We start from the raw sequence: 24,137 nt of genomic DNA on the forward strand, positions 1-24,137 counted from the left end.
CACTTGCTTTTTCACAGTAAAAAACCTATTTGCAAACAAAATCTTACATAGAGGAACAGAAGAGAGAACAGACAAGACTAGCTGAAGGGGGACAAGGGACTTAGAGATATGCCTGCTTACCCTTCCCCCTCCCCCTTCCTTGGGTACCTTAAGCACTTCAGTTGAAAGTGGAGTTTGGAGGAACATATTATATTTCATTTATTCAAAGACCCACTCCCCCCAACACACACACACACACACACACACACACACACACACACACACACACTTTGACAACTGTGGGACCAGGATTCATCATATGGTTGTTCGTGAACCTGCAGTGGTTGTGATGTCATCATTACTGCCTGTGCATGCCCTTACTTGGTTATAATTCCTGGTGGTGTGATTGGGTCAGTGGAACCCCTGGAAGATACAGACAATAAACCATTTAAGGACCATCTGAGGAAGGATTGTCTAAAACATTCTGTTGACACTTTCACATAAGATCAAGGAGGCGCAAAACTTGCCAAGCAGGTCTCAGCAGCTTGGAAGAGAGACCAAGAGACACTGGCAGAGCATCCTCTGAGAAGCCTGCCTCTCCACTGTTCTTGACGTGGAGAAGAGCATCATGTGGGAAATCCGGACATCAGTGCCATTGGGTCAGAACGTGACTGTGAAGAACATGGGGCTGGCTACCTTAACCCATTTATGTAACTTACATGTTCCCTTTCATGCATGAACTTTGAGTGATTTTATAAGGAAAAACTGAAAAACAACTTAGTAATAAGGAAGCATTATGTTATAACTTAATTGGCAGCATTTCTTAGTGGTAAATAAAATAACAGTGTGTCTTACAGGTGATAGCATCTTGAAGTCAATGAAATATGGTATTTTTAACACCAATTAGTTAAATTCTCTTACGTTGAAGTGCAGAGATTAATGCCCAGAGAGGGATTTAGTGACTTGCCCAAGGCAGTACGGCTGGGCTTTCCAGGACATAATGAAGCAGTTGCAAATACTTTTAAAGCAGTTGTTCCTTAGTTAGCCCCAGATAGATTCCTTACCCTTTGTCTTGCTAATCATCACTAATTATATTGGCTATGATTTTTAAAAGCTTAAAATCTATATTTTTTTTTACTAGAATAAAAATTACGTGGGGGCAGGAACTAATTCTGTTTTGTTTATTGCTGGATATCAGGGTACCTAGCACTTAGCAAATAATCAATAGATATTCAAAGGGAGGAAGGGTGGGTGGGTGGATGGATGGATGGATGGATGGATGGAAAGAAGGAACACATTTCATCCTCAGAGTGAGACTACAAGATAATTGGGCAAGGCAATGCTATATATGGTGATTGAGATACTAATACAAAGGACTGAGCAGAGAGGAAATAATGACTCTGGTTTGTCTGCTAGTTCCCTAGAGACAAGAACATGCTTGTTTCTCATGTGGAGTAGAAGAAAACAGCTTGACCATGAGAGGGGCCAGAAGAGAAGGCTCCCACCTGGTGAGGGTGGAGGAAGCTGGAGCAGGATTGGGAGCTGTCTTTGACGCAGGCAGTTCCGAATCCCAGCAGGGTCTCCATAAGGTTCTAATAAAACTCAAGCTCCCTACAGCAGGCTGCGTGGCTTCTCCAGGGAGAGTCCACAGGGCTCACTTGATGCCTTGCCTCTTGATTATCTGCAGCGACTGCTCTATTAGTTTTCCATCTCTTTCTTTATTTGAAATGGATCAAGTCTCATAAAATAAGAGAAAGTCAAATAAATGCCTCTGATATTGGTAACAAAATGATGAGGGATTTACTGATTCACTACTACCCTAGGGCCTTGGAGTCTGCCTGAGGCTGGCCTTGTTTTTCAGCCTTTTTCTCAGTAGTATTTCATCTACACATGCATGTGCCCGTTGTTGAGCAATTACTTTATGACTCTGAAAATTGATAACATTCAGTTATATGAGGAGGTAATTCCGTGTACTTAAAACACATACAAAGTTCCGCTTAGCAAATTTTTTAAGTCTCGGTTCCTTAATCTACGAAGTAGGAGTAATATCTTCTTCACAGAATTGGTCTGAAGGTTGAATTAGATAATGGATATGAGGATATTTTTAAAAGTATTAACTACTTTTAAAATGATGGATAATTTTAAAAAGGTGTCAGGGACTTATTTTAATTTCTCTATTCAATCAGTTTGTCTAGTTCAGCGGTTCTCAACCTGTGGGTCGCGACCCCTTTGGCAGTCGCCTAAGACCATCCTACATATCAGATATTTACATTACGATTCATAACAGTAGCAACATTATAGTTATAAAGTAGCAACGAAAATAATTTTATGGTTGGGTCACTACATGAGGAACTGCATTTAAAGGGCCAGAAGGTTGAGAACCACTGGTCTAGTTCATGCTTGACTCTGGGTACTTTTTAAAAAATATGTTTTTATTGATTTCAGAGAGAGGAAGGGAGAGGGAGAGAGAGATAGACACATCCATGATGAGAGAGAATCATTGACTGGCTGCTCCTGCACACCCCCTTCTAGGGATCAAGCCTGAACTACGTGTATGTGCCCTGACTAGGAATCCAACCAAGACCTTCTGGTTCATGGGTTGACACCCAACCACTGAGCCACAACAGCCCAGCGACTTCTGGGAACTTTAGATATCCATGGAACGAGGAGGCCAAGCAAGTATAGCTCTAAGTCTCATTTTGCCCTGATTATTTAAGAGGTCTGATTTCTTGTTGAAGTTTATCCTCCCTCACTTTCCTCTTAAGGCAGCGTGGGCTCCCAGGCATGGTCTTTGTAGTTATCTTTGAAGAAGCAACATCCTTTAAGTCAGTGGTTCTCAACCTTCTGGCCCTTTAAATACAGTTCCTCATGTTGTGACCCAACCATAAAATTATTTTCGTTGCTACTTCATAACTGTAATTTTGCTACTGTTGTGAATTGTAATGCAAATATCTGATATGCAGGGTGGTCTTAGGCGACCCCTGTGAAAGGGTCGTTTGACCCCCAAAAGGGTCGCGACCCACAGGTTGAGAACCGCTGTCCTAAGGGATGTTTAGCTCCCCTAACCTGGACCTAGTTAAGCCACATAACTCACTGGTGACTAGCTCTGACTAGCTTCCAGAGCATTGCCACCTAATACCTCTCAGTCTTAGGGTCTCCCTTTACTTCTGGAGTGATCCTTTCTTACCTACCAGCTGGATAAGACATGTCTCTCATCCCTGCTCAGCTGGACTCACAGACCAGGCCATCTGCTCATTCCAATCCCAGCACAGCAGCTCTACTTTTTCATGTTTCAATAGTTATTCAACATAAGATACTGGCCAAAAGGGTATCAAAAAGACATCCCAAAAAAATCCCTCCACAACAGTATCTCATTAATCTGCTCAGCAATTTGCTCTAGTACAGAGTCTGTAGATGCTCACAAAGTATTTTTGGACCAAAAGGGTCCACAAGTAGCTATAAGGATGCAGTTAACTTCCCAGGAGCACATTAAAAATTGGCGTAATTTCAGAATGAACTCTGCCAATTGCTTAAGTTTAACTTGAAGAATCCAGTTTTCAATCATGTCAACAACTTTGAAAATGTTATTATAACCACAGACAAGTAAAAAAAATCACAGGTGGAGAGTTTGCCCAAAGGGACATTGCCGGGGGCTCTGGAAACAAGTACAATTACTGGTTCTCCTGCCGGGGTCTTGTGCTGGTCCTCATGGAGCCTCAGGTATAAATGCCCACCACTCAGCCATCCTGCTCAGGAAAAAGGGAAGTGTGGCCGAGGCGAGTCCCTTCCTGTTTCTGATACTATGGTTTCATTTTGATTAGTAGATGCCTATGTAGGAACACGTGACTGATAGGTTTGCTACTCCATGATCCCTACCTGACATGCACACAGATTATACAATGTCAGCCTAAGAGAAAATGGTCTTTGATTTTCACATTGCTCAAATCTGATCTGATTTAAGATCCTCGGGGTGTCCATGAATTCCCCTAAAACTTTATACAAATTTTTTTTTTCTGGGGAGAGGGCCCATGGGATCATTAGATTCCCCAAGGAATCTATTATTTTTTAAAAAATTATTAACTACCACTGCTAATTGTTTTGTCTTCTATTTATATCAAGATGCAGTAAAATATCGGCAATCTGAATACCTGGAATTTTCCAATATCCAAATAATAATAATAATAATAATAATAATAATACCACCATGGCTAACATATAACACTCAATATGTGTCTAGGACTACAATAAGTTTCTTATAGGAATTTTATCACTTAATCTTCACAATACTCTAGGATAGGTATGGTTGTTATGCCTATTTTAGAGATAAGAAAATTAAGATCCCCCCCAAAATTAAATAACTTGTTAATAAATTGTGACACTGGAAAGCTTAATAGAAAATGTTGACAATTAAATCATTGCTTTTTTGAGAAGTGGGAGACTGAGAGAATTCTAGTATTACCATATTTTAAAAGTAGTGATTTTTTTTTTTTGGGGGGGGGGGGGTCCTTTAGGATACATAAGATATCTAAATCAGTTACACCGAGAGTCCATATCTCTATTCTGTTGTTTTAAATCCTGATCTGTATATCACATGCTCTCAGGGGCCTCAGATTTTTATATTTTCTACTTGCATATTTGTATATCCTCTTTCTCTAAGAAACATACGGACATTAATCCAATCCTCCCTGTCACTGGGTGAGATAAATACAGATCATAGCTATTCACGTGACGATTTGTGCTAGGTAATATTTATAGTGGTACATCCCTGCCACTAAGCTGACTTATGCTCAGCTTCCCAGGGAATGAGAGAAATTCTGGCAGATCCCTCCTGTCACTACGTAAAGGTGGGGAGTGCCAGGAACCCTTTCTCCGCTGTGCAGGTGGCAAGCACTGACGCCGCAAGTGCAGCCCTTCATCTCAGAAACCCCACTTTGATCCCCACAGTTTTGCTGAACCAGGGCATCTTAGGAGGAACTCGAAATGAGTATTGGAAAAAGCATCTGTTTATTTCCTGAGGGGGATAAACTTTCTAGTGGCATCACTAAAAGCAATCTACGGATAAAATTGTAGTGTGGGCAGTAATATTCTCTCCAAAGGTAATACCCAGACATAGCTAAAGCATTCTGGGATAAGCCTCAATCCCCCTTACTAAAGCAATGATAAAACATAATCAGCCAAGTAAGCTTAAGGAAATATGTCTACTCCTGTTCAAATTCTGCTCCTTTATCATTTTCCTTCTGCACCATTCAGCAATAACTCTGTTTGCCAGGAGCCAGTGCCCAGCGCCCAGTCACAATTCCCTGCAGTGGGACTGATGTGCTCATTCATCAGCAGTTACCACAGGGCACCTGTGCATGTGCCAGGCACCGTTCTAGGCACTGGAGACACAGAAGGGAGGAAAGCGTTATCTCTATCACTGGCATTTGGAAATCTGTGAAAATCTGTAGAGTTTTTCACAACGGTATTTCTATTTCACTGTTTATGATATTCTTAATAGTCTATGTTGTTCATGAAACTTCAAGACGCGAAGAGCCTCCCCACACCTGTTCTGCTGAACGCACCTATGGTGGTTGCTTTTAATATGCATTTTCTCTCTTTACGTTACAGCTATGGGGTGAGGATCTCACAGACCCCTCACTTTGTTTGGGGTGTGACGAAAACTATCCTAAGACTAGGGTGTTCCATGGTACTTAAATCTCATTTAGTTTCTCTCTGGGTGATATTGTATCACGTAACTGCCCTCCTCCAATCAGTCACAGCAACACAAACTTTCTCTCCTTGTTCAGATTCCCTTTCTTAGTGACAGACGTCAAACAAACAAGTCAGAAAACTTCAGGCCCTCTTGTCTCTCACAATTCCGCACCCCACCCCCACATCCCCTCCCACCCCGCCACACACACTAATTTGTCTCTAACTCAGGGCAGTTCTTCCTCAATACCTGACTCCATGCCCACCACATTGCTACTGGTGGATTTCAGTCTCTGGTGAGTTGTCTAACTGCCCACCCCCCTGACCCACACACACACACACACATCCACCTTATCCTACTGCCTTGGCATCTACAGTCCAAGTCTGAGCCTCCCTTGCAGTTAGGTGTGGCCAGGCAACAAGTTCTTGCCTTTGGGATGTGAACAGGAGGAGGCCAGTGGTGGGTTTAAGAGAGCTCTTTCTCCTTCCACCTGGTGAATGCAGACAGAGTAAAGTCCTAGGGCAGAAGTCTCCAAACTTCCTTAGTTCACAGAGCCCTTGGCATGTCAGTGGTCTTTCCCAGTACCTCTGGGTCAAATAAAACATCAGCAATTCCATTCATTAAGTACTTAGACCCAAATAGCATAGTACATAATTATATCCTAACCACTTAGTAACCATTTTAAAAATACATATAAATCAAAACAACCACAAGTATTTAGTAATGGTGTGTGTGTGATGGTTGGGCATTGCACAACTTCTCAAACCTTCAAATAAAATTAAATATTACAATCTCATTTCCTGTTCCACATTGATTTTGACTTTTTTTTTTCCATAGCAGCCACCAAAAACCCAGCTTTAGAAAGACAGGGTTGGAAAAAATGCTCTCTCCAGCTAATCAGTGGTGTTGTGTCCAACAGATACCCAGTAGGACTGTATTTCCTTCAGAAATTTAAAATTATTCCTGGTGGTCCTGTGAGTTCACTGTGGAACTTGAGGCACCCTAGTGCACAGTTTGGAAACCAGAATAAAACAGGGATAAAACAGAATCACCAAGTGGAAGAGTCTAGATCCCTGAATCTCTATGTGGAGATGAACTGGCTGCTGATCAGGAGCACCCACCTTAGACTTGTATATGAACAGAATAAACTTCTGTTGTGGTTCAGCCATTATTCATTTTTGGATTTGTTGACACAACCTAGCCTAACTACAGTGGTCTTTAAATGAATCTCCTTGGCCCAAATCTAATGCCTTTCTTCCCAACGCTTCATGTCATCATTACCAAATAAATTGCGCTACATTAATAATAGGCTAAGCTTTTCTAAACTCAAATCTGAGCGTTTATTTGCTTCCCAGTCTCTCTTCCACCCTTCTTTCCTTATGCACCAAACCCTAAGTCAGTGGCTCTCAATCTTGACTGCATGTTAGGATCACATGGGGCACTTTAAAAATATAACAAAGTCCAGTTCCTTGAAGAGCACAAACTACCACAACTTACCCAGTGTGAACTGGATATTGAATAGCCCTGTAACTATTCAGGAATTTTTTTTCAATTGAAAATTTTAAAACTCAAAATAAGGAGTAGATGGAGGAGGAGGAAGAGAGGAGGGGAAGAAAAATGTCCAAACCCAAATGCTTCACTGAAAAATTACACCAAATGTTTAAAAAGAATAAACATCAATTCTGTATAATCTCTTCCAAAAAATAGAAGAGGAAGAAATGTATTTCCTATTTCATTTTATGAAGCTAGTATTATTAGCCTGATACCAATACCAAAGATAGTACAAAAAGAAAACTACACATTATGTCCCTCATGAATACAGATGCAAAAAAAATCCTTAACAAAATATTAGCAAATAGAATTCAGTAATATATCAAAAGAATTATATACCATAAGCAAATGGAGATTCTTTAGAAATGCAAGATTGGTTCAATATTAGAAAATTAATCAATGTAATCCACTACATTATCACACTGAAGAAGAAAAATCACATGATCATATCAATTAATGCAAAAAATGTTGACAAAATTCAAATTCATTCATGATAAAGAAAAATCTTTCAGAGAAATAGGAGTAGAGGGGAACTTCCTCAACTTGATAAAGAGTATCTACAAAATCCAACCACTGACCTAGCACTGAATGATGACACACGGAATGCTTTTCCCCTAATGTCAGACATGGACTTGCACTGGGCAGAATCCTTGTAGTAGCCTGTGCTATTCCTCTGCCTTTAACACCTTCCCTCCCTGCATTTGCTGAGCTGAGGCTGTTTCAAGACAGCTCATGGATACCTCCTCCAAGGAACTGTCCAGAGCACACTGTCAGGTCCCCCGACCCCCTGTCTGATGAGGGACCCTCCCTGTATCAGCGTGATAGGCCTTTATGTATTCACTGCCATAGCCCTTCACACTCTTTGTTGTATCATCACTTTTTACCTGTCTCCCCACTTTCAGCAACTGTTTTTACAATTGTTCACTTCCTAATTCCTTGTTCATTTAGCCCCTGAATTTTAGGAAACTTCCAAAAGTAGTAGTAACTCCCTTTTTCTATAATTATAATTAAGCCTAATTATACTTTTTAAATAGGAAATGAGGTAAGAAATTTCAGATGCTGAGAGTTTCTGAAACAGAACAAAATGTGATGATTATGCTACACCTTTAGTCCATGTAGAACAGTATTACAAAACACTGAAATGGCCTAATATGGGTTTTGAATGCACTAGGCCTATGATACTTCTCTGCTTTTCTTTCTGAATTATTATTTTTTTGTATGTCCAAATAGTTCCAGACTCTGACCAATGTTTGGGGGCAGACACAGAGATTTTGCCAGCCTTCCCACTCCAGGCCCTTGCTTCTGGGATGTCTGTTTCTTTTTATAAATGCTATCGAGGGAGGTACAATTGTAGTTCAGTCATAATTCCATTACCTCATTCAGGTAGGCCTCATGGGCAGGCTGTCTTTTTCTTTCACAGCAAGCTGCCGTACTGTGGGAACACAATTCTTCACAGAATTTTTGCAATGATGCATGTTCCGTTTTTGCACTAATATAAAGTATATCTTGTGCCCCCTCCAAATCCTATTAGCATTTTTATTGATATTGTGAGCTTTATGGATTAACTTAGGGAGAATTGGCCGATTGGTGGTATTGGGTTATGCTGTCCACTGGAATATTAGTTTCTAGATGGGAGGGTTTTTCTCTGTTTTGTACAGTGCTGTGTCTCCAAACCCTAGAACAGTGCCTGGCACATAGTAGGTGCTGAGTTTTTGTTGAATGAAGGAATGGATGCCTTTCCATTTGTTCTGATCTTATAGCCCTCAGAAGTGTTTTAAATTTTTCCTTCACATTTTTCATTAAATTTTTTCTTAGAGATTTAATTTTTTGGCTATTGTAAATGTTTTTTTTTTCTTCAATGATAACTTCTAATAGGCTGTTGTTTGTTTATGTAAGGGTTATGGTTTTTTTGTATATTAATTTTGTTACCATCTATGTTACTAAATTTTCTGATTTGTTTCACTGCAGGGCTTGATTTAGTAAGCCTTGATATGTAAGTGAACTCATGCGAATGAATGCATCTGTCTTCATTTCTCTTTGCCATTAGATCATTATGCAAACATTAAACACCAAGAAAGACATGAAATGATTGATTAATCTAGTGGAGAGTGCAAGTTAGCTCTCAGCAAACTCCAGAAGCATGTTCCTCTCTCTCCAGACTGCTTCTTTTCTCCTACCCCTTCAGACATTCCCATGAAATATGTAGTCAATCCTTCAGGGACTAGAGATACTTATTGGCAGTTAACATTCTTGTGATCCAGCGCATTTTCTTGCAGCAATATTCTATCTTTCCTCCTGAGTTTTGCCTAATTTAGATTCTGCCTTTGGTCTGTTCCACTTAGCTAATGCTGATCGATAAGTACAGACAGATTAGACAGAAGACAAAATGTGGCACAAATATCGCATTTGGAACAGCAAGCCTTCACTTTACATTGTTGGCAGGACTGACTCCTCCATGCTCCCTTCCCCCACAACCCACACTGTGGCATGCTGGTCGGTTCCTGAACCATTTGCCTCTGTGATTAGGCTATAAGCACCTCAGACTTTTTCCATTTTTCCGTTTTATTGTCTGGCTCACGGTAGGCACTCAATAAATGCTTGAATCAATGAATGCACAAATTGCTCAATTAACTAGGGCATGAATATGTTCTGTCTTTTATGGTATTAAAATTAGCCCTGGGGAAAAGATTTGAAATATTTTTAAACAAGAAGGTAGTTGACTCTGACTAATTTAAAAAGTAGCTCATCCCTCAGTGGTTGGAGCGTCGGCCTGCGGACTGAAGGGTCCCTGGTTCAATTCTGGTCAAAAGCATGTACCTTTCGGGCTCTATCCCTGGCCCTGGTCAGGGAGCGGGAGGCAACCAATCAATGTGTCTCTGTCACATGGATATTCCTCTCTGTCTTTCCCCCTCTCTTCCACTCTCTAAAAATCAATGCAAAAAATATCTTCAGGTGAGGATTAACCAAAAAAAAAAAAAAAAAAGGAGCCCAGATGGATTTGTATTGTAACAGAGACCAAATTAAACTACAGAAATTGAGCTCTTCTAGATTTTCAGGGTTCAGCCAGAAGCCTTGGAAGGACCTGGGTTCCTTGTGAAGAAAACTGTATGGTCCACACCCCAGGACACTGCGCCTTAGTGTGAGCATCTCATTCATGCAGGAAGCTCATTCTTGAAAACCTGAATAGGAATAAAGACTTGTGAATTGAAACTGACTTCTCTCTTGCCAGGTAGTACTATTTCATAGTTGCTTCTTTGTGCACTGCTGACTGACCTTTAAGATGGACCCTTAAAAAACTATGCTTCCAACTCTTCAAGTTAAAATCTATAATCAAATGTTTACATGTACAGGGTTGTTCTACATGTTTAAAGAAAATGCAGAGAATTCTTTTGTTGGGAAAAATTGTTGAGCTCATTGCATCCCTGTAGTGTGGATAGTCATCATCTGTTATGTACTTTAATTTATTACTAAATTAAATTATTTTAATTATTCACTTTATTTTTTTAAAGTAGTTTATACCTGGTTTTCTGCCAGGAAGGATTTGGAAGGGGAGTTGTTTGTTTAACTGATCTCTGCAAATATCAGTTGGGCCTTTGTCTGTTTTTATTGGTGTGTAGGGGGTTTTTTTATTGCATTTTAAGGTGAAATGTACACAGTGGTGGACTTTTGTTACAAGTGCTTCTGCTAAATGATTTAAAAGGCTCTGTACTTTTTGTATACTTGACAAGAATTTTGATTCCTGAATTTCATCCATTGTGTGATCTCACATAAAATGTAGTTAATGAAGCTGACATCACTCATACCCATAAACTCTTCCTTGGCTTCTACTTTAACAGGCAGCAACAGCTCACGTATGCACTGTCAAGAATCACCCATGAAGGAGAAGTACACTGGGTGCCAAGGTCACAGGACCTAGCAATCTCAAAAGCCCTGTCTGGAATGACGTTCTGGGTGTCACAGGGGAAGCCGTGCCCTGTCCCTGCCCCCCACTCACCTGCTTTCCCATGGTACTCTGTTTTTCTTAACAGATGAGAGATTATTTCCTTCCCCAACATGAGTTGACTTTTTTCACCTGTAGGTGGGATAGTATATTAGCAACAACAATTTAAAACCCTTTATGGGTTTTTAAAGATAAAGGTTCATTTACATTTTTAAAAAATTACCTCTGTTATGTAATTAAGAAAGGGGCAGAATTGTACAAATAATATTTTTAGCTTTCGGACTTTGAAAAAGAAAGTCTGTTCTTGCATTTTAAGTAATGCCTTTGATGTCCCAGAAGTTCATAACCCCTGAAATTCATAACCTGGTCCCGAAAGATTTGGAAAACTGTCCATTTTCCCCATCCCTACCCAAAAGTGTGCATGCAGAGGGGGCAAAACATCACAGAGAATTTTAAAGAAGTATTTATCATAATTAGCCTCTGGACTTAATCCTGCATGCTGACTCTACTCATTTTTCTTTCAGAAAGGAAGGGTAGTCTTCAAGTTTTCTTACCTTCGGTTGTGGCTAAAATCAAAAGATTTGGGTTCTCTCTTAGTGTAAAGACATCCCCATAGAATCTGTAAGATTTTACATTTTTATGTGTAGAGAATGAGGACTTTGCAGCAATTACCCAGGTTTCTGAGGGCCAAACCTGCTTTACCATATCGTGACATACTCTGTAAGAAGTGATGAGTTGCTACATGAGGCCATTGTACTTTGTTTTCTGAACAACAGGAAGGGAAAAAAAAAGTAAAGCTCAAACACGTAGAAAGCTCTTTTCTATTGCTTGAGTCCTCATTTTCTTTGCTGAAATGTAACATGAACTTGGACTCTGTGGCTATACTGTATGCATCTGCATCATTATTTTTTTTTTGATTAGTTAAATCTTTATTGTTCAGATTATTACATTTGTTCCTCTTTTTCTCCCCATAACTCCCCTCCACCCAGTTCCAACCTTACCCTCCTCCCTCACTCCCCACCCACTGTCCTCATCTATAGGTGCACGACTTTTGTCTAGTCTCTTCCCGCTTCCCCCTCACCCCTTTCCCCCCCAAGAATAGTCAGTCCATTCCCTTTCTATGTCCCTGATTCTATTATAATAACCAGTTCATTCTGTTCATCAGATTATTTATTCACATGATTTTCAGATTCACTTGTTGATAGATGTGTATTTGTTGTTCATAATTTGTATCTTTACCTTTTTCTTCTTCTTCCTCTTCTTAAAGGATACCTTTCAGCATTTCATATAATACTGGTTTGGTGGTGATGAATTCCTTTATAGCGTTTTCTTATCTGTGCAGCTCTTTATCTGACCTTCAATTTTGAATGATAGCTTTGCTGGATAAAGTAATCTTGGTTGTAGGTTCTTGGCATTCATCACTTTGAATATTTCTTGCCACTCCCTTCTGGCCTGCAAAGTTTCTGTTGAGAAATCAGCTGACAGTCATATGGGTACTCCCTTGTAGGTAACTGACTGTCTTTCTCTTGCTGCTTTTAAGATTCTATCTTTGTCTTTTGCTCTTGGCATTTTAATTATGATGTGTCTTGGTGTGGTCCTCTTTGGATTACTTTTGGTTGGGGTTCTCTGTGCTTCCTGGACTTGGAAGTCTATGTCTTTCACCAGGTAGGGGAAGTTTTCTGTCATTATTTCTTCAAATAGGTTTTCAATATCTTGCTCTCTCTCTTCTTCTGGCACTCCTATAATTCAGATGTTGGTACGCTTGAAGCTGTCCCAGAGGCTCCTTACACTATCTTTGTATTTTTGGATTCTTTTTTCATTTTGCTTTTCTGGTTGGGTGTTTTTTGCTTCTTCGTATTTCAAATTTTTGACTTGATTCTTGCGATCCTCTAGTCTGCTGTTGGATCTCTGTATAATATTCTTTATTTCAGTCAGTGTATGCTTAATTTCTAGTTGGTCCTTTATCACAACCTCGAGGGTCTCATTAGATTTCTTGTAGGTCTCATTAAGTTTATCGGCAGTTTCTAGAAAATTCTTGAAAAACCTTAAAAGTATGGTTTTGAACTTTATATCCAGTAGTTTGCATTCCTCCATTTCTGTCATTTGTGTCCTTTTTCTTCGTCTCCGCATTTTTTATGCTTCCCTGTGTTGATTAAGTGGTTTTCTGTGCTAAGTGTCCACTAAGGCCCAGTGGTTCAGCCTCCCCAATTACCTGAGGTGGACACTCTTGGTGTACCCCTTTGTGGGCTTTGTGCACAGCCTTGTTGTAGTTATGCCTTGATTGTTGTAGGATCACTGGGAGGAATTGACCTCCAGGCCAATTGGCTGTGAGAATCAGCTGTGTCTGCAGTGGGAGAACTTCTGTGCTGGAGACACCCCTCTGGGGCAAGACTTGCTTCAATGGGGCTTTGGTGCTCACTGAGTCTGCCCCCTGAGTGTGTCCCTTATGGTTCCATGAAGCTGCAAACTGGATGGTCCCACTCTGACCTCTGGGTACATTGGCTACTGGATCTCTAGGGAGGTGTTAATCTAGCCCCTGCCTGAGGCTATCCAGCAAAAGCCTCCCTGCAGGGCTTGGGCGGGGCGGATCCCTCGGGATCAACAGGATGGGGCTAGCAGTTATGGCTGCTCTCAGAGGCTCCGTGTCTCAATGTCCTGGTAATTGCTGCAAGCCCCTCTGAGAGAAAGCTGCCCTTGAGTTCTGACCGATACCAGACAGTCCTGCTTCCCCCAGATGAGTCTGGGTCCCCAGAGACTCGCCCAGAACTGGAGCTCAGAGCCTGAGACTCCCTCCTGATTGAAAATGACAACTGCGCCCTCAGTTGCCAGCCCGCTCCGCATGCACCTCCGTACCTTAGTATCTTACTTCTGCACTGCACCTCCTCTGAGTCTCGGTATGTTTTTCTCTTTCCTTCTAGTTGTAGAGTTTCCACTCTGCCAGCCTTCCTGTGGTTCTGGATGATGTCCGTTCCATCTTTTAGTTGTATTTTTGAAGTGGTTGTTTGAGGCAGCAAAGTCTGGTGTTTACCTATGCCACCACCTTGGTTTCTCTCTGCATCATTATTTTTAAATGGCCTACCCCAGTGGTCTTCAAACTGTGGCCCCTTGAGTGTGGCTCTTCTACAAAATACCACGTGTGGGTGCGCACGTACAGTGTGATTGAAACTTCGTGGCCACACTCAAGGGGCCAAAGAGCTACATGTGGCTCACGAGCCGCAGTTTGCCGACCACTGGCCTAGCCCCTTCTTTTACAGCTCTCATTTCCCTTTAGAGTTACAAGGAGAGAAACCAGAGAAAGCCACTTGAGAATGGCAGAAAGCAAAGGGCGAAGCGTATGATTTGTACATAAGCCGTATCGGACTATTTATTGTGAACCTAGAGTGAACTGTCCCACTGGTACCCATTTTAATAACAATGGAATATCTGCATGCAATCTTTATGAAGCACTCTGCAAATTGCAATTAAAAGAGGCCACAGATCTTTGCACATAAAAGGAAACGTGGAAATAGTTCCTGGCGAGGCGTCCGTTCCTCACACACAAAACACCTTGTGTTTCTAATCTCATTTCATAAGGCAAATGGTTTTCTCTTTCAACAGAGGAATTCAAGGGCTCCACCTTCGTGGAGCTGATGAAGAAGGAAGGCACCACCCTGGGACTGACCGTGTCGGGCGGAGTGGATAAGGACGGCAAGCCGAGAGTCTCTAACCTGCGGCAAGGAGGCATTGCAGCCAGGTAACCTCATCCCGGGGAAGTGTGGGCAAAGGGACATGTGGTGAAATTAACTCAAACACTAAAGCTCCCCCAGAGAAGGTCACCGATTAATGAATGACAGTGGAAGTGCGATGGGGCGTGGTTCAGGGTGTGGCTTTTTTTGCCTGTGCCCGAGTCACCTGGGAGGTCATCTCAGGAGCAGCCAGGCCCTCGTGAGATTTTAACGTTAAAACCCCTGTATGGCTGCAGTCCCCAAATGTGCCACTAAACACAGATGGGCTGCGATGGGATGAGACCCTTTGATCATGTACCTGGGGAACAGATGATCCAGAGAGGGCATGGCCAGGCCCGACTCTGAGCTTCTGTGGGACAGTTTTGCGGGTCTGGCATCTTCTCCACTTTTCTACTTGTGGGATCTTGCCGGGAGCCGGTCCATGCTTGCTGTTTCAAGGGACCTGGCATATATGGCATACTGTTCTTAATATATCTGCTCACCTTCTTGGCACTATGTGTTTTAACCAAGGTCTCTGAGAAAGGTTGTTTCCCCAGGTAGGGATTTTCCCCTGAAGTTAGGGAGGGAATAAAACCTCTTAACTAAGTGCCAGGCGGGTAATTAATCACTTTAACTACGAACAATCATGCTTAAGCTACATAATCTTTACTCCCTGGAATGGAGATAAGAAACGCCCTAACCTTTGGAATAGAGATTGATAGGATTGGAATCAACTGGTATAAATACAGATGTAACGACACAGAACTTAGAACACAGAACTTAGAACTCAGAACTTAGAACACAGAACTTAGAACACAGAACTAAGAGAGACAGAACCTAGGCACAGAACCTACACAGAACGTTCTCTAGAGACAGAAGAACTTCGCTGGAGAGAACATGGCAAAAGATCCTGGACAGAAACTGGCCTCAGAACCTAGAGACAGAACCTAGCGAGAGAACATGGCAAAAGATCCTGGACTGAACCTGACTACAGAAATTGGCAAGAGAACCTGACTAGAACCTGGTGGCTGAACCTGGCTGGAGAACCTGGACAGAACCTGGCTGGAGAACCTAGCGAGGGAACATGGCTACAGAACCTGGCTGGAGAACCTGGAGAACCTAGCAAGAGAACATGGACACAGAACCTGGCTGGAGATCCGAACCAGAACTTCGCTGGAAATCCAGACCAGAACTTGGCTGGAGATCCTGGCTAGGCTGCTGAGCAACTGAACGCTGTCTCCATGTCATTCCTTCTTCGCCGACTCCGTCCACACCTTTGGGGACCCCTGGACCCGCTGGGGTTGGACCCCAGCTTCTGGCGCCCGAACAGGGACCCCTAGGTAAGCCCCACTCTTGGGATGGATAGGACTCCACCGTAGGAAGAGGGTGGATAGTCTTCGCTGACTCCGTCCACACCTTTGGGAACCCATGGAACAGGATTCCCCTAGGTAAGCTCCCCCATTGAGAACCCCCACATTCGGGACGGATAGGACTCCACCAGGGTACTGCAGACCCCCCTATAGAGGATAAGTAGGGTAAGAAGGTGGATAGTACAGAACTTAGATTGAGAAGATGTGCCATACTGAGTCCAAAGAAAGAAGACTCTGTATTGATTCTTAGATTGAGAAGATGTGCCATACTGAGTCCAAAGAAAGAAGACTTTGTATTGATTCTTAGATTGAGAAGATGTGCCATACTGAGTCCAAAGAAAGAAGACTCTGTATTGATTCTTAGATTGAGAAGATGTGCCATACTGAGTCCAAAGAAAGAAGACTCTGTATTGATCTTTAGATTAAGAAGATGTGCCATACTGAGTCTAAAGAAAAAAGACTCTGTATTGATCTTTTAACATATACGCTTGCTAGCAGAGGAATTAAGGTTACTCCCAGTCAGACAGAACGTTTTATACAAGAAATATGTCCATGCTTTTCTGAGGAAGGAAAGGTAAATGTAATGGCATGGGAGAAGGTAGGCCCAAGGAGCCTTATCCTTAACCCCACTGCAGCCTTTCCACCCTGGGAAAGTGCAGGATTGGCAAGCTCTCCCTGGGGTGATAGATCAGGACTCAGGTAATAGCGGAAAGTGCCAATCCTACTCTTAAAATGGATACAAGAGAGCATTTGGGGTTTTTCTTTTTAATGCCCGCTTTTAAAAAATAAAAAAGGGGGAATTTGCCGGGAGCCGGTCCATGCTTGCTGTTTCAAGGGACCTGGCATATATGGCATACTGTTCTTAATATATCTGCTCACCTTCTTGGCACTATGTGTTTTAACCAAGGTCTCTGAGAAAGGTTGTTTCCCCAGGTAGGGATTTTCCCCTGAAGTTAGGGAGGGAATAAAACCTCTTAACTAAGTGCCAGGCGGGTAATTAATCACTTTAACTACGAACAATCATGCTTAAGCTACATAATCTTTACTCCCTGGAATGGAGATAAGAAACGCCCTAACCTTTGGAATAGAGATTGATAGGATTGGAATCAACTGGTATAAATACAGATGTAACGACACAGAACTTAGAACACAGAACTTAGAACTCAGAACTTAGAACACAGAACTTAGAACACAGAAAGAAGAAGACAGAACCAAGAAGAAGACAGAACCTACACAGACAGAAGAACTTCGCTGGAGAGAACATGGCAAAAGATCCTGGACTGAACCTGACTACAGAAATTGGCAAGAGAACCTAACTAGAACCTGATGACTGAACCTGGCTGGAGAACCTAGCGAGGGAACATGGCTACAGAACCTGCCTGGAGAACCTAGCAAGAGAACATGGACACAGAACCTGGCTGGAGATCCTAAGCAGAACCTCTCTGGAGATCCAGAACAGAACTTGGCTGGAGATCCTGGCTAGGCTGCTGATCAACTGAACGCTGTCTCCGCGTCATTCCTTCTTCGCCGACTCCGTCCACACCTTTGGGGACCCCTGGACCTGCTGGGGCCGGACCCCGGCAGAATCTCCCTTCTCATCAGACACAGAGGTGATCTTCAAAAGGACAGCAGGCTTAGTCGAGGAGGTCTCATTTTGTGCTTGTTCCCAGTGAGCTGCAAATTGTCCGAGTTATTGCCAAAGGCAGTCTGTCCTGGACGCCGGGCAGGAGTGGGCTTGCTTTGTAGACAGATTCAAAAATCCGCCTCTGGAAGAGGGGATGGGATGGTCAGGTTCCGTTCAAAGTGAGGTTCATGTACCTTAAATCCTGGACACCAGTGCTTTTGTCCACATAATGGCCAATTAGGGTTTAGAGTGCTTGCTTTATAAAGTGTCATTTGAAATAGTGATTACTCCAGTTGGTGAACCTGTGTGTACAATTAATTTATAAGCTTAGTCCAATTGATTGCTCCATGATCTGAGGTACTGTTTGTAAAACAGGCCGGTGTCCACACAAGCATCCTGATTTCCTTTCTTCAGGCTTTTAAGAGACGTCTTTCCACACCTGCAGCCTCCTGTTTTGTAACAGTCATGGCCAGTCCGTGATGCTCGGGCTGTGTATGTCTCCAGAGGTTCATGTGAGCACGGTGGGGCGGGTGGGGGGGAATGCCATTGGCAGTTGTATTGATGCTGTAGTTACTAGTAGTGCTGTGCTGGTTGTATTATTATCAATCACCAAACATTCACTGTTTAAGGCACCTACATTTTATAGGTAGTAAACCAAACTAATTTAGGATAAGGTCTCTGCCCTAAGGGGACTTATAATCTATTAGAGGAGATATGGAATAGAAAACATGAAAAGTTCAATAATAATAACATTGCAAAAGCTCAATAATAATAACAGTGAAGAACAACAACAGGAGTTGTCACGGAGCAGTCGGCGGTTAAGTTGCCCGGTGAGTGTCAGTAAACCCGAGGTAACCGTGGCAGCATGTCCGGCAGGCTGCAGCGGATTAGGGAGGCTCACTGAAGAAGGAATGATTGGAGCTGAACTTACATAAAATAAATGAATTAGGTATTTTTATTTGGGGAGAAAATATTATTGAAGGCCCTAATTTTAAGTCCTATCATTCGTCTAGCTGCTTGCTCTTGGCTTACAAGTAGAGTTCGACTAAAAGCCCACAAGCAGCCAGGGTTCTATTATGGTGGTGAAGAGAAACAGGAATGTTACCAAAGCCTAGTATTTTTGTTATAATTTCTCCTTCACCAATACTCTTCTTTGTCACTCACTTTGTAAGCAATAAATAGCAAAACAAGCTGATGCTTTCCTTAGGAAATTCCCAACGAAGATATTGAAAGCTGTGGCATCCAAAAGACAGGTGGCAAAAATGGGGAAGAATGTGAAGAAAGGAAAAATCCTGGTGTGTCCAGGATCTGGATAATCTACCCACCCCGCCCCTTCTCCCTCCCTAGATAGCCTATCCTTTATGGCCAGAGTAACTAAAAAAAAATATTCTGTATTTTGTTTCATGATTCTCTCTAAAAATAGAAGAGGCAAAGGGTTGGGGGGAAAATCAGAGACAGCCACAGATCCAGAGCAAGACTTCTAAAAGCTAAGAGTCAGCATGAGTAAGAGGGGTCCGCGGACTCTCGCATCCAACTGGCTGTATTCCCACTCCCAGGACCAGCCATAGCTCAGGAGGCTGGGACTGCTGCTCCGTGGGCCTTGCATGATAATCATGAAGGGAACGTGGAAATGCAGTCGGACAGGCCTGTGGAGAGAATGGGTCCACTGAGGTGACATCCCCTATTTTGCAGAAGTGACCAGCTGGATGTGGGTGACTACATCAAAGCCGTGAATGGGATCAACCTGGCCAAGTTCCGCCATGACGAGATCATCAGTTTGCTGAAGAATGTGGGGGAGAGAGTGGTTCTTGAAGTCGAGTATGAGCTGCCGCCAGTCTGTAAGTAATTGTCACCCAAGGCAGAACGGCCGCACCACGTTTTTGCCTAAAAGGTTGTTTCTTATTTTCTTCCTTTTTGCCATCATTGTCTCATTACTGGGATGGCAGAGCATAGTTTCTTGATATTTAAAAATTATTTGAGCCCTAGTTGGTTTGGCTCAGTGGATAGTGTCGGCCTGGGGACTGATGGGTCCCGGGTTCGATTCCAGTCAAGGGCACATATCTCGGTTGCAGGCTCCTAGCCCTGGTGGGGGGCATGCGGGAGGCAACCAATTGATGTGTGTCTCTCACATCGGTGTTTCTCTCTGTCTCTCCCTCTCATTTCCACTATCTCTAAAAATCAATGGAAAAAATATCCTCAGGTGAGAATTAAAAATAATAGTAATTATTTGAATTGATAAGCTTGTAGCCTGCTCAGGAAGAATTGAAAAGAATGTAGATATCAATGAAATTATATAGAACTTGCTTTCTATTAAGGTGGTCTGTGAACAAAATACCACGTGCGGGCGCGCACATACAGTGCGATTAAAACTTTGTGGCCCATGTGCAGAAGTCGGTATTTTGTGGAAGAGCCGGTATTCTGTGGAAGAACCACACTCAAGGGGCCAAAGAGCCGCATGTGGCTCATGAGCGGTTTGCCGAGCCACAGTTTGCCGACCACTAACTTAGAGCAATAAACATTTTTTGGTAAATAATAAATACACAAATTAATCAACACTCAAGATAGGCATTATTATCATTATTATTCTCATTCTACAGAGGCTTAAGTTAATATCTTTCCCAAATGAGTAAGCAGCAAAGTCAGCATCTGAACTCAGGCTCCCTGACTCCAAAGTCCATATGCTTCTTCAGTGTGAGGTATACCTTACGCTATGTATTACTGCTGCCCTACCTTTAAGCTGTGCTATTCTACAACCACCGCTCCTACTATTAAGCTATTAACAGGGATACTATCCGGAGAAAATTCTTTGCTTTTCTGTCCTGGTGAGAACTTAGACTGAATATTAATACTCGATTACAATGTATTTGTTCAGCAAAATCCACTGTAGAGAGCTTGGACTGTGTCACTGCTTAAATGTCAGTTTTGCCCCTTTCTAGCTTTGTGACCTTGGACATGCTATTTAAACTCTCTGAGCTTTGGGTTTCTTATCTACAAAGTGGCTATAATAGATGTAAATTTTTTCTCTAAGAATTCAAGGCTATAATCTCGTAAAGTATTTAGATCATTACCAGGTATTCAATAAGCCATAGTACATTAGTGATTATTGCCATTTTTATTATTATTACACTGAAAGTACTATGTTTTCTTGAACTTTAAAAGAGTCTGTTTGCTTTGAAATTGCTACTTCAAACCAATGCCAAGGAGTTAAGAGAAGCCAGATATCTAGAGCTAATGCTCTTTGACTTAGCATTTTTACTCCACTGGGGATGTGAAAATCAATAAAACACAATCTCTTCCTAAAAGGAACTCTTAGGATAGCTTTCCAGGGCTAGGGGACAGTAGAGGAGATTTGCCAAGTTTATGGAGATTTGGCAAGTCCCGTCGGAAGAGGAACTTTCTAGGCAGAGCATAACGCGAGGCGGTCAGAACACAGCCCAGTGCACGGTTTGAACTACACACAGAGTGGAGTTGCTGGAGCCCACGGAGAAAAACAGAGAGGCCTGGAGGGCTGGGAGGACTGAGGCCAGCAACAGCAACAGGAATGGAACAGTGGGGGTTGTGTGAGCCTTGGCGGTGGACCTTGGATGGCATCAAGTAGGCAATGGAGCGCCTTTGAAGTCTTATAAAGCCAAGGAATGGCATCGCCAGACCTGAGTTTTTAGACTTATCACTTTAAAAACCCAAATGGAGAATATATCAGAAGCTATAAGCCGAAGGCTGTTACAGTTTTCCAAAAGAGAGGTGATATCCTGGATCAATATAGCATCCATAGAGTTAAAGGGGAGAGGGTGGGTATCAGACATATCAGGGGCTAAAACCTATCATGACTTGGTGATTATACCAGCATTTCTTTCTGCATGCAATAAGTCTGATGGGAAATGGGAAAATTATTTTTAAACACAAAAGTGTGAATTTTAGAGTAGATAGATAGGAGAGGTCTGTTCTCCTAGGATTATCTCTGTCATTTTCTATTATGTCTGGATAAATTAATAAGATCTTTGTGTTCAGCGAGGTTGAAGGAATTAATACGCCTCCCCTTCACTGTGCTCAGGCAGCCGGAGCCGCCAGCGGAGGGGGGCGGGGGAGGGGGGCACTGGCTGCTGGAGGCAGAGCCCCTGAGGCTGAGACTGCTAACTCTTTCACTAATCACGGCAATCTGAGCCTCAGCCAACCACCCCCCTCCCACCCAGTCCCCAGTCTAGAAAAAAGTGGAAGGGTGTGTGTGTGTGTGTGTGTGTGTGTGTGTGTGTGTGTGTGTTGTGTGCGTGTGATCTGATAGATGAAAGATGGAACTTTGATCTTGGGAAAACCACTTACCTTTTCTAAGATTCCATTTCTTTCTTTTTAATTTCTGTATCCTCTCTGGAGGCTATGTTTTTATTGATTTTTAGAGATAGAGGAAGAGAGAAAGAGAGAGAAGTGAGAGAGAAACGCCATCATTGATTGGCTCTCTCCCTTACATGCCTAGACTGGGGATTGAACCTGCAACCTAAGTATGTTCCCTGACCAGTAATTGAACCTGAAACCTTTTGGTGTACATCTAATCTACTGAGCCACCTGGCCAGGGCAAGATTCAGTGTCTTTATGAAAATGAAATGGTCCATCTACATAAGCTATAAAGTTCTTTTTGACTTTAAAATTATGTGATGGTTTGAGACTGTATTTAGAAAGAAAATTCCAAACAGTATCAGGTGTTTATGTATTAAAGCCTAGAGCACTGCCTTCAAATTTTTTTACCATATAACCGCTAAAGAATTTTGAAATATTATATAATCCTCAGCCATCTTTTTAGTTAACACCTAAAATTCTTTATCCATAAAGCTTAAATATTTCAAAAAGATTTATTTTTTGGCATGATTTTCTTTATATATCTTAAGTACTATTTTATTGAAACTTGGAGCTACATATTTTATGGAATATGTCCTATTTTATGGAAAATACAGCAGAGGGTTGGCAAAGGCAATCCTCACTGTTAAACCATCAGCTAAATCAGACTAGCTTTCTATCAGGAGTTCTTCATTAATTCAAATAAATGTGTTGAAGCATGTCTCTGTGACAGCCTTCTTCTCAATTCTTATTCTAAGAGAGATAGATGATGATGATGGTAGTGGTGGTGGTGGTGGTGGTGGTGGTGGTGGTGCTGGTGGGCAGGAGCAGTCTCAGATCTCTTCCGCCTGGATCATCCTGGGATTCTGTCCGAAGGAGCAGCAGCTCCCAGGGAAAGCTCTTCCAGTGGCAGTGGTAGTGGAAAAACACTTCCAATCACTGCTCACACTCTTAACATCCCATTGGCCAAAGCAAGTCACATGGGCAAGCCTAACATAATGAGGTGGGAAAGAACACAACTCCGATTCCCCTGTTCAGGTAGGAATTGAGGAGTCAGGGAAATAGTATATAATTTAGAAAAATCTAATTTGCCATAGTAAATTAATATGAATACACATGTAGTACATATAGAAACAAAGGACAACAGTACAACTAAAATACCAAGGAGAAGTATTTCTTCACTGTGAAATTGGTTTCTACCTAGCCCTTCTATGTACCAGATATGATTCTTTGGGGAAACCATTTAATTGGGTGTTTATGTCCACATACACACATGTAATGAGTAAAATTCACATGGCAATATAAAATATCTTGGTTCTGAATATAAAAATGTAGTCACCCAGAACCAATCATACAAATAAAAATTATGAAGACCAGCCTGGCTAGTGTGGCTCAATGGTTGAGCATTGACCTATGAACCAGGAGGTCACAGTTCAATTCCCAGTCAGGTCACATGCCTGGGTTTCAAGCTTGATCTGCAGTAGGGGGCATGCAGAGACAGCCGATCAATGATTCTCTCTCATCTGATGTTTCTATCTTTCCTTCTCTGTTCCTCTCTCTGAAATCAATAAAAAAATTATAAAGACCAAATCTATTTCATTAAGTATATTAAAATGTAGTCAACATTCACATTTACCTTTGTAAATAATGAACATCAATAGTGTGGATAACCTAAAGCTGTAAATAATCCTAAAAGTCTTTTTATTAACGTTAGATCTGATTGTAAGATTTGGTGGTCAGCTAGATTTAGTTCAAGCAAAATTAAAATCACAGTGTTTTGCCTTCCACAGCAGACACCCAGCCAACAAGGACAGGTGGCCCAGAATTAGATTTAGTTGTATATAATTGAAAGTTGACTTAATGATTAAGTGAAATAATATTTGCAAACTACTTTGCAGAATTCCTGGCACACAGTAGAAGCTCATGAATTATTTCTCCCTGTATCTTTTCCTTT

At 42.0% G+C, this 24,137-nt stretch overlaps 1 protein-coding gene across 6 annotated transcripts in view; it reads left to right on the plus strand.

Moving 5' to 3' along the window:
- The window catches only part of GRIP1 (glutamate receptor interacting protein 1), a 669,834-nt gene that overhangs the window by 513,873 nt on the left and 131,824 nt on the right, over nucleotides 1-24,137 (plus strand). For all 6 annotated transcript variants that reach the window (XM_036297634.1, XM_036297637.1, XM_036297636.1 and 3 more), the window contains exons 3-4: nucleotides 14,757-14,892; nucleotides 19,550-19,695. In XM_036297634.1, coding sequence (XP_036153527.1) covers nucleotides 14,757-14,892; nucleotides 19,550-19,695 — 282 coding nt within the window. The remainder of the gene's footprint in view (nucleotides 1-14,756; nucleotides 14,893-19,549; nucleotides 19,696-24,137) is intronic.

The sequence above is a fragment of the Myotis myotis genome, unplaced genomic scaffold (genome assembly GCF_014108235.1).
Source record: "Myotis myotis isolate mMyoMyo1 unplaced genomic scaffold, mMyoMyo1.p scaffold_m19_p_3, whole genome shotgun sequence".
In the NCBI taxonomy this organism is placed as follows: domain Eukaryota; kingdom Metazoa; phylum Chordata; class Mammalia; order Chiroptera; family Vespertilionidae; genus Myotis; species Myotis myotis.